Here is a 17,911-nt window from a genome sequence, read left to right as displayed (position 1 = left end):
GACCATTATTATGGTTTTCCCCTGCAGTGTTTCTAACTTGGATCCTCAATTGGTGCAAAACAGGCAGTAACCACAGAACAAGTATTGTCTTGTTCCATCAGGCTTGCAGTCTTTGAACTGGAAACTCCTGTTTTAAGAATTGCCATGCCTTGAATTTTAATATCCTGTCCCCACTTTCAGCAATCTTGCATTAATGTCCACCATACATATATCACTTTCTACTTTTGGTCAGAATCTGCACTGTAGTCTCAAAAAAACAAAACTCCCAAGTATTATACAATTTACAAAAGTTCTAATTGGAACATACTTGAAAGGAGTAATGCCGTGCTTGACACTATTGAGCTGGGGCCACATACATAACCTGTGTAGTACCTTAATGCAATATAACCTTTTAAAAGATTTAACCTCTTTCAATCAACTTGATCTGTTGAAGTAAAAATCTCTACAATAAAATCATCATCTTGCTACAGTTAGCGACTTAAATGTTGAAAGGTTTCCTTCATTCTCCAGCACTGCTGATGGAACTGAAAGCCAGTGGTCCTAAAAAGTGTTTGTCATTGGTTCTCACTGAAATGACTTGTTCTAGTCAGAATTCCATCACTACTCCCATTTTTAAAAATGTAGCACATCTAGCAAAACTCATGTCCTGACCAAGCACTGCATGGTACGAACACGTCAGTTATGCACATGTGATTTAACTATTTTCAATCAAAGCACTTGAGCCTTTTTAAAAAGTGGTACAGCATAGTTGTGTTGATGATTGTCTTTTGGACAGACTGCATTAAGCAAAATTTATAGAATATCCTGTCTCTGTGAAGGAGTTATCTTCAGAGCTTGTTTCTCTTTATCCTTCAACGACTTCATCATTGTGCCTTCAGTGGCATCCTCCAGGGCCACCATCCAATGTTCGCTTGGTGCTTTCTGGAATCTCTTGTGCATTTGGAGAATTCCCGTGTTTGGAAGTGCTGGGAGTAGTCTGCCTATCCTCGATTAACTCCTGACTTCATAGAATCGCAGAATGAGGCTGTTCAGTCCATCTTGCCTGTGCCGGCTCTTGTGAAGCGCTTTCCAATTAGTCCCACGTCCTTGCTCTTTCCCCACAGCCCTGCAAATGTTTCCCTTTCAAGTATCCAATTCCCTTTTGAAAGTTGCTATTGAATCTGCGTCCACCACCCTTTCAGGCAGTGCACTACAGATCTTAACAACTCGCGTAAATTTTTTTCCCTCGTGCCACTTCTGGTTCTTTTGCCAATTGCTGTACACCTGTGTCCTCTGGTTACGGATCCTTCAGCCACGGGAAACCATTTCTCCTGATCCCTTCATGATTTCGGTATCCTAGCACAAGAAACAGAGTTAGCATGCAGATACAGCAAGCAATTAGGAAGGCAAATGGTATGTTGGCCTTTATTGCCGGAGGGTTGGAGTACAAGAGGAAGGAAGTTTTGCTGCAATTGTTCATGTCCTTGGTGAGACCACACCTGGAGTACTGTGCACAGTTTTGGCCTCTTTATCTAAGGAACGATATACTTACCTTGGAGGTGGTGCAACGAAGGTTCACTAGATTGATTCCTGGGATGAGGACTGTCCTATGAGGAGAGATTGAGTAGATTGGGCCTACACACTCTGGCATTTAGAAGAATGAGAGTTGATCTCATTGAAACATATAAGATTGTGAGGGAGATTAACAGGATAAATGCTGAGATTGTTTCCCCTGGCTGGAGAGTCTAGAACGAGGGGGCAGAGTCTCAGGATAAGGGGTCGGCCATTTAGGACTGAGCTGAGGAGGAATTTCTTCCCTCAGGGTTGTGAATCTTTGGAATTCTCTGCCCCAAAGAGCTGTGGATGCTGAGTCGTTGAGTATATTCAAGGCTGAAACAGAGATTTTTGGAATTGGGGGGTATGGGGATAGGGCAGGAAAGTGGAGTTGAGGTTCAAGATCAGCCATGACCTTATTGAATGATCGAGGGGCCGTATTGTCTACTCTTGCTCCTAATTCTTATGTTCTGCATCCTCTCTAAGGCTTTGACATTCTTCCTAAAGTGTGGTGCCCAGAATTGGACACAATATTCCAGCTGCGGCCTAACCAGTGTTTTATAAAGGTTTAGCATAACTTATCTTTCTTTTGTTCTCTCTTCCTCTATTAATAAAGCCAAGGAATAAAGCTTTAACAGCCTTCCCAACTTGTCCTGCCACCTTCAGATTTGTGTACATACACTCTTGGGTCTCTGTTCCTGCACCCCTTTTAGAATTGTATCATTTTAACTTATATTGTCTCTTCGCATCCTTCATTCCAAAATGTGTTACTTCACACTTCTCTGCATTAAATTTCATCTGCCCATTTCACCAATCTATGTCCTCCTGAAGTCTATAACTATCCTCATTGTTTACTACATTTCTGAGTTTTGTGGCATCTGCAAATTTTGAAATCGTGCAAGGAAGTTTAATCCTTTTGATTGCTTGACCTACTTGGGGCACCCTTATTGTGGGTGCATTTGGTGCTTATTTCAGTCGGGAGCTCCTATTGCAGGAATGAGAATTGCAAAGTCCAGATTTTCAAAAGTTTCTCGTGAGACAAATTTCTTCCATAACTTTTTCTGGGATTCTAGAAAGCAGTAATGGCTGGAGGATGTGGAGCTGATTCTCCACTCCACACTAGCAAGAGAAAAATGGTTCTCTGACAATGTCTGTCTGCATAATTGTTGTCAAATTGTCAGTCACATTATCCATAGGCATAGTGATCAAGTCATGAGTGAGGCAGAACTTCCTCCAATTAAACATTGGAAAGATTAAAGCCATCTTATTCAGCATCTGCAAAAAACTCTACTTGGATGCTGATTTTCCCCCCTCTTCCCGGCTGGTTGCTCAGGCTGAGTCAATGGTACAAAACCTCTGTGCTGTTTGATCTTGAACAAACTCTGTATCCTATCCATTACCAAGACCACTTACTTTTACCTCTAATATCACCTGCCTCTACCTTACCTGGCCCCCATTGTTGCAATGCTCATTCATGCTTTTGTTACCTCCAGGCTCTACCTTTCCAGTATCTTCCTCACTAGCCTCCTGAACTCCACCCTAAAACTAGTTCATGCAAAACTCTGCTGCCTACAAAGTGCTACTCCCACTGGTACCCTGTCCTCCAACATATACATTTAAAATCGTCACCCTCTTACAAATCCCTCCATGCCCCACCCTACATGTTCAACTTCATCCAGTACTCAATCCTAAGCTGTGCTCTTCAGTCTACAGATTCTGGCCTCTGCACTACCATTAGCAACACAGCCATCAGCTGTCTTGCACCTACTCTTTGGAACTGCTGCTAAATCCTTCTGCTTTGCTGCTACTGTTCTGCACCCGTAAAGTCCTCAAACTTGACAGTCTCCTAACCATTTCTCCTTTGTAAACTGCCTTTGGATCTCTGTTATAAGTACAAAATGGCTTACCTTTTGTAGGGGTGACAGTCTATTTAAACAGTCTCTGCAAGGAAGTTGCTGTGACTAGCCTTCCATGCAAGTTGTTTGTTTCAGTCTTTTTCATTTGTATCTTGGTTCTCACCTTTTATATCTTTTGATTCACATTGTTTCAAGGTATTGCCTTCTGTTGAATGTTTCAAGGTATTACTTACTGTAGAGTAGTGCTTTGAGGTATTGTCTTCTGTCGAGCATTACTGTCATGTTTGGGAATCTTTTGACTTTCCACTCAGGATTTGGCAGAAAATTACATTTTTTTTTTAAGCAAAGATGATTATTCTCATTTTATAAAATAAGGCACTTGGATGGAAGGTGGTTAATATGCTAAATTAAAGTTGTTTTACCCAGACACTACATTTGAAACCTTAGCTTGTCTGAGTAAATGAAAAAACACTTCAGACCCATTGTGTTGGATAGTCCATTGATCACAGGAACAGGCCATTCAGCCCCTTGTGTCTGCCCCATCATTCCGTTAGATCATGGCTGATCTGTACCTCAACACCATTTACCCACCATGTCTCCGCATCCCTTGATACCCTCGTCTAATAAAAATCTACCGATCTCCGTCTTGAAGGCGCCAGTTGTCCCACGGCCGTTTGGGGAGAGAATTCCAAATTTCTGCTACCCTTTGTGTGGAAAAGTGCTTCCCAATTTCCCTCCTAAATGGCCTGGCTCTTAATTTTAAGTCCCCTCGTTCTTGATGCTCTCTTCAGAGGAAATAGTTTCTCTGTATCTGCCCTGTTGAATCCTTTTAACATTTTCAACACCTCGCTCGGATCACCCCTCAATCTTCTACACTCAAGGGAATACAAGCCACGTTTACGCAACCTGTCCTCATCATTTTACTCTCTCAGCCCTGGTATCATTCCGCTGACTCTGCGCTGCACCCCCTCCAAGGCCAATATATCTTTCCTGAGGTGCGGTGCAGTACTCCAGATGATGGGGTCTGACCAAGGCTCAATACAACTAAAGCATAACTTTTTCCCCTTTGTAATCCAGCCTGTTTGCGATAGAACATAAGAAGTAGGAGCAGGAGTAGGCCACATGGCCCCTCGGGCCTGCTCCGCCATTCAATAGGATCATGGCTGATCTGAATCTAGACTCGCGTCCACTTCCCTGCCCGCTCCCCGTAACCCCTAATTCCCTTATCTGCTAGGAAACTGTCTATCTCCATTTTAAATTTATTTAATGTTGCAGCTTCCACAGCTCTCTGGGGTAGCAAATTCCATAGATTTACTACCCTCTGAGTGAAGAAGTTTCTCCTCATCTCAGTTTTGAAAGGGCAGCCCCTTATTCTAAGATTATGCCCCCTAGTTCTAGGCCAACATTCCATTAGCCTTTTTGATTGCTGTTTCTCGGAAGGTGGGACACAGGCAGAGACCGGCTTTAGGAACTGGGAAGACTGAGGGCAGTCCGTTTCGAAGAGAGCTGCAAATGTTTTGGGGAAGTTTAAAGTCAGAAATTCTGGAGTAACAAAAGACCTATTTAAGTCATGTAAGACAATCCGCTAATGTTCTGTACCCTTGCTCGCTGTGAAATAAAGGAGCTTAATAATACGCATCATGCCTTGCCAAATGTTAACTCTGTGTGCCTCTGGAGAAATTGAAGAAGCATTCATATGAAATATACGAATACCTGGTTCAGGTCACAGGGGGATGCTATTGCAATGTTGCTGGGTTACACTCTTGTGCAAGTAGATAAGAGGGCAGTGTGAGTCACCTCCCTTTAAAAGTAATCTACTGAGCCTGCTGGAGTGTCTGGTGCTACTGAACCTTGGGTGTCTACGGCAGACCCGAGTATCTAACAGTTACCTTCTATTGAGTGTTTACAGATGCTGCCTTCTATTGAGTGTTTCAAAGTTCAGTTTTTTAATTTACATAATTTTCTTTATGCAGGTTTTGTACAGGTTGCATTAACAAAGAGATTTGAGGTGAAAGAAGGCAATAAAATATGTTTGTTGGCTGAATTCTCAGCTAACTTTTCAGTCCGCTATGAAACCACTGCTGAAAAGGGGGTAAGTAACATATTTGCTTCTCTCGTTTGGCACTCTTTTTGTGCGTGTGCGTGTCTCTCTTTAGAAACAGATGGACGATTAAAATTAACTCCTACTACTGATGGCCTACATAAAATATAGCAAAAGCTCACTTAGATGTTGGCAAAAAGAAAGTTAATTTGACTTTTCAGTTCTGAGATCAATTGGGAAGGGTATTCTTGGTGTTTCGAAAATAACTGAATTGTGCTTTAATCTTCCGTACTGGATAATGTTTAAAATCTAATCGGGTACTGAGTTTACAGTTCAACTAAGTGAAATACCCTTTGACTTGCTGAGCTGTTTGTGTTTATCTTTAGGAGAGCACAGCTCTCTTCAGCTATTTAGCACTTCCTGGGGAAATATTAACAGGAGGAACAATGGTTGGGAAATATTAACAGGAGGAACAATGGTTGGGAAATAAACTAAATGGCTGTAGGCTACAGAAAGCAACACGAGGGACCTGGAGATATTGGTGGATAGCTCACTGAAGATTAATGGCGCAGTGTGCAGCCATTGTACAGAAAGTTGACTGTCTTGCAATGTATAGCCGGTAAAATAGAGCAATAAATCCTCTAAGTGGGAATCATAGAATCAAAGAATAGTACAGCACAGAAGGCGGCCACTCGACCCATCAACTCTGCACCGACTCATTCAAAAAGTTATCCCGTTTGTCCCACTCCCCTGCTCTTACCCATATCCCTTCAATTTTTTCTCCTTCAGGTATTTATCCAAACACTTTTGAAAACTACTATTGGATCTGTTTCCACCAGGCAGTGCATTCCAAATTCTAACTGCTCGTTCTACAAAAAAGTTTTTCCTCATTTTTGCCTCTGGTTCTTTTGACATTCACCTTAAATCTGAGCCCTCTGGTTATCGACCCTTCAGCCATTGGAAACAGTTTCTCTTTATTTACTCTATATCTAAACCCTTCATGATTTTAAACACCTCCTATCAAATCTCTTCGCCTTCTCTGCTCTTGAGAACAGCCCCAGCTTCTCAGGTCTATCCATGTAACTCTAATCCCTCAGACCTGGAACCATTCTAGTAAATCTCTTCTGTACCCTCTCGAGTCTTCACGTCCTTCCTAAAGTGTGGTGCTCAGAATTGGACACAATACTCCAGCTGGGGCCAAACTCGTGTTTTATACAGGTTTAGCACAACTCCCTGGCTTTTGTACTCTGCCTCTATTTATAAAGCCCAGGATCCCATCTGCTTTGTTAACCTGTCCTGCCACCTTCTAAGATGAATCTGCACAAGACACTGGATCGGCCACACCTGTGTACAGTTCTGGATGTTGCTCTACAGCAAGAACATCCAGGCATTCGAGACCGTACAGTAGAGGACAACCAAACTGATAGTTAAGTAATCCTGAGCTATGAGGAGAGGTGGATGAATCCAGGATTGGTTACTGTGGAGAAGAGCAGGCTCAGGGAGATGTTATACAAGTTTTTGCGGTGGTTCTTGAATCGATGAACTGAACTCTGAGATATTTGAGGTTGGCACAAACTCTAGAACCAGGGGATGGGCTCAGTCTTAGAAGAGGGAGGGGCACAGACAGTTCACATTGAACCTGGAAAAAGGGCAGTGAGTGTGGGAGGATTTAGGGGAGGATTGGAATAGATATTTGAGGGACTGGGCAATTGAGTGGTAGTTTGTGGGACGGTTCAGGTGAATGGATGCGCAATCTGTTTTGGTCCTATATTTACTTGTGTATCACAAAGACCAGCACTGCTGTTCCCAAGGAGTAGGAGTTGGGTATATGTAGCAACCCTCTGTTGTGTGGCTATAATTTCAGTGCAGTTTTATTTCTTAAGTCTAGAGCAGCAAGGACTGAAGTCCTGCCAAGTTTCTGTGCAAGGGGGATTTTAATGTTACATGTATATCCCCTGAAGTGAAAATTGCCTCATGACGGGAAAAAGTAAGGGAGCTTATTGGCGGGCAGATAATAATCGTAAATATTCCTGTCTAAATGACGTGCGTAATTTCTCTTGTGCACTGTGATCCAGTTTGATCAAACGACAGGCTTGCAATTCCTCATTCAGAACATGGCAATTGCTGAATAATGAAAGTTAGAGATTTCCTGACAGTAAACGTGCACTCTGGTTCATGAGCTATTCAGCATCTGGTGGTGAGTAGGCTGAGGAAATCATTTGGTGGGCGAGTGCCCCAGTCATATTTCCGTTGAGGTACTCCATCTCTTTCCTCCACCCCCTTCTCTTTTTCCCACCACCACCCACCCCAAAAAAAAAGTCTCCAGGATACAGAGGAAAGACAATGTTCTACATTCCTGAGCACATTCACTAGTTGGTCTTTAGGTTTTGTTCTTGGGTTTTTATAGTTTAAATATGGGGGGTGGGAGACTTTATAATACAAGTTAGCAACAAACCGTGCTTTGAGTGGCTGCCTGAACCTCCCATTTATAGAGCCTTCTAGAGTTTGCCTTGTATATCCAACTTTCCCTTTCCCATGGGTGGGAATAGCCACAACTTCACCTTCCCATTACATGTCAATGACACCTTTGCTTGTTTAACTGCCATAATTAGCTTCTAGCGTGTTCATGTTCCAGTCAACACTCTGCATGGACTGGTACTTCCTGGGTGTTAACTCAGGCCCAACTAACAGCTGTACATTTTCTTTCTGTTGCATGATGTGGTTTGACACCGTATCCTCTGATCAGTAAAAAGGCCTCCAACACTGTTGTATATGCTGCAGGTCCCTCACCATTGCTGGCTGACATAGTTGCTGCAGATGTCTATCTTCAAAGTGCTGTGCCGGCACCTACCAAATTTGGTGCTTGATTCTTCGCATATACTTGTTGGGATTGGCTCCCATTTTGTTCCAAAAAAAATGGAGGGATTAAGTTGGCACCTTCCTGTCTTGCTGTACTACAGAGGACCACTCTAGAATTGGCTCACCTCTGACCTGCAATGGAGAGGTTGACTTTGAGGAAGGGAGTCATGACAATGTACCATCAGACCATTCATTTAATCAATGGGCCAACATTTTCATTAGACTCTAATTGGGATTGAAGATTGTAGCTTTTGATTGTGCACATGGGGGTAATTTTCTCCAAAGCTCTAACTGTGAGATTTGCTGTGCCTACTTCCCTCGACTGCTGCAAGGGAACCTGGACTGACTGGTGAAACAACATGGGGTAATAGCAAAGCTAGACCAAACCTAGTGGCTTACAGTGCCTCAGTTGTCCTGTTGTACATCATTCTGACTGCTATTCCAGGTGCTGTCTGTGTATGGGAAGGCTGCCACCCAGGACCCCAGTCCTGGGCAGTCGAATCCCTGGGTTTCCACAGTGCAATCTAGCCCTGTCATTTGAGGGGCCTTCAAAAGCTGGATACATTGGTGACCAGGATTTATAGCTTCTGTTGTCCATGGTAGCTGAGGGCTCATCCAGATCGATAGAGGTTTTACTTTGGAATACTTCAGGGCTCCTTAAGCATCAAAATTACTGCAAGTCTACAGCACAGAAACAAGCCATTCAGCCCAACTGGTCTATGCCGTGTCCATGCTCCATATGAGCCTTCTCCCACCCCACTTCATTTCACCCAATCAACGTACCCTTCTATTCCTTTTTCCCTCGTGCTTATCTAGCTTCCCCTTAAATGCATCTGTGCTATTTGTCTCAACTACCCCTTGTTGTAGTGCATTCCAAATTCTTGCCACTCTTTGGGTCAAGTAGTTTCTCCTGAATTTCTTATTGGATGTATGAGTGGTTATCTTATATTTATGGCCTCTACTTTTGGACTCCCCCACAAGTGGAAACATTTTCTCTACGTCTACCCTAGCAAACCCTTTTATTATCTTAAAGACCTCTCTAAGGCCACCACTCGGCCTTCTCTTTTCTAGACAAAGGAGCCCCACCCTGTTCAGTCTTTCCTGATGGTTATAACCCTTCAGTTCTGGTATCATCCTTGTTAATCTGTTTTGTACCTTAACCCTGCTTTTCAATCCTATCCCTCTAGAAATGAACCCCAGTGCTTGGTTTGCTTTTTTTTAATGGCCTTATTAACCTACATTAGTACTTTGTGATTTGTGTATCTATATCCCTAAAACAGATCTAGCAGCTCAAAACTGGGCATCCGTGAGATGCTGTGGGCCATCAGCAGCAGCAGAATTGTATTCCACCACAATCTGTACCCTCATGGCCCAGCATATCCCTCACTCTACCATTACCATTAAGCCAGGGGACCAACCCTGGTTCATGAGGCATGCAGAAGAGCATGCAAGGAGCAGCACCAGGCGTACCTAAAAATGAGGTGCCAACCTGGGGAATCTGCAACACATGTATGCTAAAAAGTGGAAGCAGCATGCTAGAGACAGAGCTAAGCAATCCCACAATCAACGGATCAGATCAAAGCTCTGCAGTCCTGCCACATCCAGTCGTGAATGGTGGTGGACCATTAAACAACTAACGGGAGGAGGAGGCTCCATGAATGTCCCCATCCTCCATGATGGTGGAGCCCAGCACATGAGTGCAAAAGACAAGGCTGAAGCATTTGCAACCATCTTCAGCCAGAAGTGCCGAGTGGATGATCCACATCTCTTCGAGCATTTAAAAAAATTCTCAAAGGTGGAAAAGTTCAGTATTGTAACACTGCTACAAGCCATTTGGGTAGCATGACTGGCCACAATCCACCTCAAAGATGCCTACTTTCACACTCTCATTTAGTGTTGTCACTACAAGTATTTCAGGTTCAAATTGCAGGGCCCAGTGCTTGAATAATGCTGCCCTTTTACTTCAGCATTTTCGCAAGATGTCTGTCATCGCTGCTCTTGAACAAGAGATCCTCATTAAAGGATGCTTCAGCCAGTATTACTGAAGCGAACCATAGTCATGTACTGTTAAGAAAGCTCATTAGAATCAAATTGGGTCATGGCATTGGTAGCTGCCATGTTTTGAACAGCTGTGGGAAAGTTTTCCTGTTTCAGACTGGTTTGCAGTCCTTCAAGAATCTCTGCAGGTCACTAATTTGTCTGATTTGGGGCCACAATCTTTGCTGTACCCATTTGTTTTTCATGAGATCCTTTCAGTTGATAGGGTGTTGCTGTTAGTCAGTGGATTCAGACCAACCTTCTTTACTGGAGGCGATGAAGTGAAGATGAAAATAAGATTGGCAAAGAGAGAATGAGAGTAGAACATAAAAGGGAACCCAAAAATCTTCTATCGGCATGTAAACAGTAAGTGGGTGGTAAGAAGCGGGGTGGGGCATATTGGGGACAAAGAAGGTGATCTATGCTTAGAGGCACAGAGCAAGGCAGAGTACTTTGTATCGGTGTTCACTAAGGAGGTGGATGCTGACAAAATATCAGTAGAAGTGGAAAGGTAGAAGCAATGGAAGGGGTGAAAATTGATAGACAGGATGCACTAGAAAGGCTGGGTATGCTTAGAGTAGACAAGTCGCCTGGTCCAGATGGCTTGCATCCCAGGTTGCTAAGGGAATTGGGGGAGGAGATAGTGGAAGGGCTTACCATAATCTTCCAATCTTCCCTAGATGCGGGGGAGGTGCCTGAGGATTGGAAAGTGACAAATGTGACACCATTGTTCAAGAAATGGTGTAAGGACAATCCTAGTAACTACAGGCTGGTCAGTTTAACATCAGTGGTGGTTCTAAAACATCTATTGTTTCAGAAACAATAATCAAGGAAAAAAGTAGCAGGCACTTGGAGAGGTTTAAGCTAATTAAGGAGAGCCAACGTGGATTTGTAAAAGGCAGATCGTGTTTGACTAATCTAATTGAATTTTTTGATGAAGTAACAGAGGATTGATGAAGGGAATGCAATGGATGTTGTCTACATGGACTTTCGGAAGGTGTTTGACAAAGTGCCACATAGAAGGCTGGTTAACAAAATTGAGGCTCATGGAATAGGTGGGTCAGTGGCAGCTTGGATAAGGAATTGGCTTAAGGACAGAAAACAGCGAGTTGTGGTAAATGGCTGTTTTTCAGACTGGAGGATGGTAGACAGTGGTGTTCCCCAAGGGTCAGTGCTGGGGCCACTGCTTTTTTTTTTTGATATATATAAATGACCTGGGTATTGGAATACAGAGTAGAATTTCTAAATTTGCCGATGACACCAAACTTGGGGGTGTGGCAAACAGTGAGGATGATACCAATCGACTGCAGCAGGACATAGAAAGGCCAGCAGAATGGGCAGACAAGTGGCAGATGGAATTTAATACAGAGAAGTGTGAGGTGATGCATTTTATCAGAAGGAACAGGGAGAGGCAATATACACTTAATGGCACAGTTTTAAAGAGTGTGCAGGGACAGAGGGACCTGGGAGTTAATGTGCATAGGTCCCTGAAGGTGGCAGGACATACTGAGAGAGTGGTTAGCAAAGCATATGGGATCTTGGGCTTCATAAATAGAGGTATTGAGTACAAAAGTAGAGAAGTTATGCTGAACCTTTATAAAGCGCTGGTTAGGCCACAACTGGAGTATTGCGTCCGGTTCTGGTCACCGCACTTTTTAGGAAGGATGTGAAGGCCCTTGAGAGGGTGTAGAGAAGATTTACCAGAATGGTTCCGGGGATGGGGGATCTTAGCTACAAGGACAGGTTGGAGAAGCTGGATTTGTTTTCATTAGAGCAAAGGAGGTTGAGGGGTGATTTGATAGAGGTGTACAAGATTATGACGGGTTTGGATAGGCTAGACAGGGAAAGGCTGTTCCCACTAGTTGATGGTACAAGGACTAGGGAACACCGGTTTAAGGTTTTGGGCAAGAGATACAGGGGGGATATGAGGGAAAAACTTTTTTACACAGCGAGTGGTGAGGACCTGGAATTCGCTGCCGACGGAAGTGGTGGAAGCGGAGACACTCAATGTTTTCAAGGGGAGACTGGATAGGCACTTGAAGGAAATAAACTTACAGGGCTGCGGGGGAATGAGACTGACTGGATTGCTCTACAGAGTGCCGGCACGAACTGAATGGGCCAAATGGCCGCCGCCTTTGCCGTTATGTCTCTGGTTCCAGAGGTTCCCACTACAGCCACCATTTCCTCAGCTAACTGGTAACGAATGCATCCCTGCATGGGTACATGGATCAGACTAACTAAGCTCAAGGTAGGTGAACTGCAGATGACTATGGAGTCTGCACCGTCTGTTCACCTTTTTGAAGACTGATGGCTCCCCTATCTGGCCTTGCAAGCCATGGTTTTCAGATATCCTAGGATTGAACAGTGCCTTCCCAATCTCGCCACCGCTTTCAACTGTCAGATCCATTTCTACACTAGATTTTTGAATGTCCTGGTTGATTGTGCTTGCTGTTCAGACGGGACAGTTACAATTCTCCACTGCCCAGTTGGCTAGGCAAGATCTGCTAGTGTTGCAGTTAATCTTGAAGCTGACCTGCGGTTTGGTTTGGATCCACAAAAGAACTGCATGAAAAATAGCTTGGTAATCCGCAAGTAAACGAGGAATGAATAAGTGGGAATGTCCTGAGCGTGATTGTGTCGATGCGTGTGTGGAGAAGCAGTGAGTCAGTCAGCCACTGCTCTGCCAGGACATGTTGGCTGTAGCTAACTGAGATCTGTAAATCTACAGATTGTGTCATGCAGGTCATCTATACATTGAAACATTTTTGCATAGCCCATTATCTGCAGGATTAGCAGTTGTACTGTATCTAAACAAATGAAGAATGAAGCCTTGAGTAACTTTATTCATGGTTAAAAATGAAATATACTAAAAGAATTGAAGTTTAAGAATTGGTGGTAAATTAATGTTCACTGCAAAGCAACCTGTGAGCCACTGAAATGGCTCCACGCAAGGCTGAACTAGTGAAAACAAACTCTCAATTCCAAATGTGTTAATGCCCAAACAAGATTGGTATAGAGGATTAAACCATAATTTATACAGAATTATGTGCTGAATGATTTTAACCTTTGGAGAGTTGTTGAGCAGTTATATATATATTTTTTCTGTTTCAGGCTACAGTTTTGTTCTCCCTCCCAGATGATGCAAAATTAAACCCACGTAGTAATTGTAATAATATGACTGCGCCACTACTGGTGGTCAGCTTTGGGGACGGTCATTCTCTCAGCATGAACTTCTCAAAGCACAACACATCATACAGAATGGAAACACTGACTATTTCTTGCAATGCGAGTGACACTGGACTTTTTCCTAATGCAAGTTCCCTGGGTAAGTTATAATCTGTATATATCTATATATGCTTCAGACATCTCAGTCTAATGCAAATTTCAGTGTCCCACTTAAGTTTCTTCCACTTGATTGGGCATAAATTTCCACATCAGCCAGACAATCCTGACTTATTCTTTGCCTGACAGTCCACCCACTCAACCTGTGTACTCGTCACCAGACTTGCTATTCTCTTGTACCTTCCCCTCCTGGTCTTGCCCCTTGTGGTCCCATGCCAGCTTAAATTTAGTTCTGAGGTAAATGTTCTTGCATTATATTTGACTATACAGCATTTAGCACTGAAAGGTGCCAAGAGACAATGGATCAGGAGTTTGCAAAATGCAGGTTACCCATCCCCACTTTGCCAAATCAAATGGGTACCCCTGCAGTTCTCCCAATGTCCAGGCTCCTGTGGTGCTGCATACCTCAGCCAGGACCTCTTTCCACCCCAGTGTTGCTAAACACCAGGCAGCCATGTTAAACCCCTGCACGCTACAGGAAACTTTGGTTTATCCGGAGGTTAACTGTCCGGAATGCTCAATCCACCGGCAAAATTCAGGAGTCGGTTCAGTAAGTTTTTTTTCTCCAGTCCGGCTCTGCAAGGTCTCGCTAAAGCTGTTGCTTAGCTACAGAGACGCTTGCAAGCTACGGCCGACTGTTTAGAAGCTGTTGCTAAGCATCAGGGTTTGTTGCTAGATACGGAGCTCCTTATGTTTTAACATTAGCGCTGGTTTGTCCGGCAGTTTTGATGGGACGGCAACAGCTCGGTCCCGTCAGTGCCGGATAGCACAAAGTTTCCTGTATATTGATTTTGTATCCAAAGTGGATTCCAAACTGAAATGCAAATTACAAAAAAAAAATTAGTGAACCAGAGTCATTGATTAAAATAATAAGTAACGGGACTTTGTGTCTGTCTGAAACATGCCTGGAGATGGGGAAGGCAGGGTAGTGGTGTTTTGAGACAATATTATAACGTTAGAGTGACAGGATTTAAACAGAGGTAGTCGAAATAGAAGCTCTTTGGATTGAGCTGAAGAATAGCAAGGCATCAGTCACATTACTGGGAGTATATTATAGACTAACAAACACGGGAATGAAAATGAAGGATGAAATGTGTAGACAAGTTAGACAGGTGTGTGCTAACCATGGATAACTTTGTCTCTTCACAGGAGAAGTAGATGCTGAAATTGTAGAACCACAATTGGGTGGTTGTTCCAAGAGTGGCGATGCTTAAAAAAAGTTACTCCGACTTAAAGTGGATAAATCACTGGGATCTGATAATATAATCAAAGATCATGAGGGAAGTGTAGGAAGAAAAAGCAGCTTTGACTAATTCTTCAAAATCCCATTTGAAGGGAAAGTTGTGCTGGAGGGACAGCACCTATGACACCCTCTTCGGTTTAAAAAAAAAAGTGGAGCGGGATAAGACTAGAAATTACATCCCAGTTGGCTGTAATTTGATAAATTACAAGAGCCTATAATGTGGGATGAGCAGGGTCTGTCGGCACAGATTTCTAAAAGACTGTCAACCTTACAGAACTGTTTGAAGAAGTAAGGTAAAGGAAATGGAGTGGATGTGGTTTACATGGATTTTCAAAAAGCATTGAGTAAAGTACTTCTGACAGTTTATGGCATGTACTAATGTAGGTTGCTCTGTTCGTTGGGGTGAGTGTCGAAAAAGAACTGGCAGGTGCTCTGCTGAAGCAGTGACTGGTCACCAAGTGGCTCTATAGACTCTCAATAGACAATGATGTAAATCTTGCTGCAGGTACTAAATGACTTCAGCTGAAGGCCACTGAATCAAATTCAATAATTTGACTTTTTTTAGAAAAGAAATAGGTCATTTTTTTTGTGGATTGAAAATTTGAGTTGGGGTTTGATAACATTTTCTAATGTTCATTAATTCTAAGATTTGGTTTTTTTAATTGTTGTTTTGAAAATTCCCCCAGGTATGTTCGTGAAGACTTCAAGTTCTGTAGACATCCATGCGAAAGTGAATACAACATACAAGTGTACGAATGATTCGACTGTGCACATGGAGAATGTGACCGTAACTCTGAGCAAAGTGCGAATGGAAGCTTTTCCACCAAATGATGATTTCAGTAAAACGGGTAAGCATTTTCAGCTTTCACACACAGTAACGTTTGAAAGGAGTTGATTTTTTTTTCTACTGACACTTCCTGTATACTGTGGGCTAAAGCAGAATCTTCTAGTACAAAAATAAGCAGCACCGTCCTATTTTTAGGTTACTTTCCAGCCATTTGAGGATACAGGTAGACTATCCTTTATCCGAAAACCTCGGGACCAGCCGTGTTTCGGTTTTCGGAAAATTTCGGATTTCAGAAGGTATTTTATAAGACTGGGAAATGCGTCGGCCGGGGGGGGCGGGGGTCGGGGTCATGCGCACGACTTACGCTGAACGAAAAAACTTTCGGATTTCGGTTTTCGGAAGTGCGGATAAAGGATACACTATCCCTTATCCGAAAGGGTGGGGGTCGCGGGGGGAGAAAAGAATATCGGACAGGCCGCTGCAGCTATCGGACGGGCCACTGTATTGTTGGGTTCACTCTCCTGGTATACCTCCTTCACACTGCCCGGCTCGGCCTGCAATCGCCTACCCAGGAGGGAACTCAGTGACCCTCTGCCCTGCTCAGCGTAAGTCGTGCGCCACTCTGGTCATGTCGTGCGCATGACTTACGCTGAACGAAAAAACTTTCGGTTTTTAGAGGGTTTTGGTTTTTGGAAGTTCGGATAAAGGATAGTCTACCTGTATTAACTAGTTGGTTGAGACTTGGAAAATCCACAAATCCATTTCTGATTTGACCCCCAAACCGAAGAGTGATGAAGGTTATAAAAACAGCGAGTGCCACTTATCTTTGCCTCTGACAAGTAAGAGATGAGTTTGGCACAGATGTAGCAATATACTATACTAGCTGGAGTGCCCGGCGGTGCCGAGGGTTTTTTGAGGGCATGTTGTTGGAAGAGAGACTGGGGGGAGGAGAGAGAGAGACTGGTGGATTTAGTTTGGGATTAGTCTGGAGAGAGAGCGCGAGGGGGGGAAGGAGCGCCTCAGGCCTGGCCCGATGGACCCCTGCGAAGGAAGGAAGTAGGCGAGCTCTCCCTCCCTGTCCCACCCCCTCACTCTTTCCCTCCCTCACCGTCTCCCTGCCCCGGTCTCTCCATTTTACTCCCTCTCTCCCTCCCTCCCCGGTACCAGAACGGAGTCAGTCTGACATCGGGAGGCTGGGGTTCCTCATCATTAACGCGGCGGGCCTTTGGACCCGGTTGGCCGGGCGGCAGACTAACGCCTTTCGCTGCGGTGGGGGGGGGGGGGGGGGGAGAGAGACGCCGCCGCTCACCTGCTCGCTTCCCTCTTCCCTGAGGCTGCGCGGGGAAGGGGGGGGGGAGAGTGAGATACCGCCGGTTGCCGGGGTAACCCTCCTCCCTCCTGAGTGGCTACAGGCTGAGAGGGGCCCGGTTGCCGGGGTAACCCTCCTCCCTCCTGAGCGGCTACAGGCTGAGGGGCCCGGTTGCCGGGGAAAATCTTCTTTTCCCCCCCCCCACCCCCGCCCTCCTGAGGGGCTGCAGGCTGAGGGGCTCGGTTGCCGGGGAAATTGTTCCCCGCCTCAACTCGCTCCCAAAATCCCCTCCACACACACACAAAGTGGGAAAAATAAATCAAGAGTTAGGAATCAAGATGGCCGCCACTCACCTCAGCTCAGAAGGATTAGGCCCGCCCACAAATGCAATGAAACGCCCCCCCGTGACTCACCGATTGGTCAACCATCAGGTTAATCCCCTGTACGATTGGTCAACCATCACATCACTCAACGCTAATGAGCGGAATGTTGGCGTTATAAGCTTGCTTTTGATATAACGTGTAGGTACGCTCTAACTTTTGATTGTATAGCCGGAAAGACGGACCGTTTTAGAGAGATAATTAAACATCTATATTAATAGCAAAAGGTTAATTACCGATTACTTGAGTGTAGATCATAAGCACAAAGTAATGTGTATCGCAATATCCCAGCTGCAGCTTGGTTTTGCACAGAAGCCGTTACATTCAAGATTCCCCTAGAATTCACGCAGCATCATCTCGCCCATCCATCCATACCCTCAGCTTGCAGGGATGTAGGTTTTACAACTAACTTATTGGCTCCGGCTCAAACGTGTTTCCTTGGCAATCGTTTTAAGATTCTGCCACAATGTTCACAAAATTGTATAAAATACACAAAACTAAACAACTACTAGGTGACAAATGAT

The 17,911-nt window shown here is 44.2% G+C and overlaps 1 protein-coding gene across 1 annotated transcript in view; it reads left to right on the top strand.

Moving 5' to 3' along the window:
• Positions 1-17,911, top strand: part of lamp1a (lysosome associated membrane protein 1a) — a 41,677-nt gene that overhangs the window by 3,796 nt on the left and 19,970 nt on the right. Inside the window, exons 2-4 of the mRNA XM_086006118.1 lie at positions 5,363-5,481; positions 13,438-13,651; positions 15,598-15,759. Of these exons, the coding sequence (XP_085862244.1) occupies positions 5,363-5,481; positions 13,438-13,651; positions 15,598-15,759 (495 nt within the window). The remainder of the gene's footprint in view (positions 1-5,362; positions 5,482-13,437; positions 13,652-15,597; positions 15,760-17,911) is intronic.

The sequence above is a fragment of the Somniosus microcephalus genome, chromosome 14 (assembly GCF_052327205.1).
Source record: "Somniosus microcephalus isolate GS21.2 chromosome 14, FLI_Smic_1.0, whole genome shotgun sequence".
NCBI lineage: Eukaryota > Metazoa > Chordata > Chondrichthyes > Squaliformes > Somniosidae > Somniosus > Somniosus microcephalus.
The sequence above is the reverse complement of the archived record's forward strand: the minus strand, read 5'-3'. Positions and strand labels throughout refer to the sequence as shown.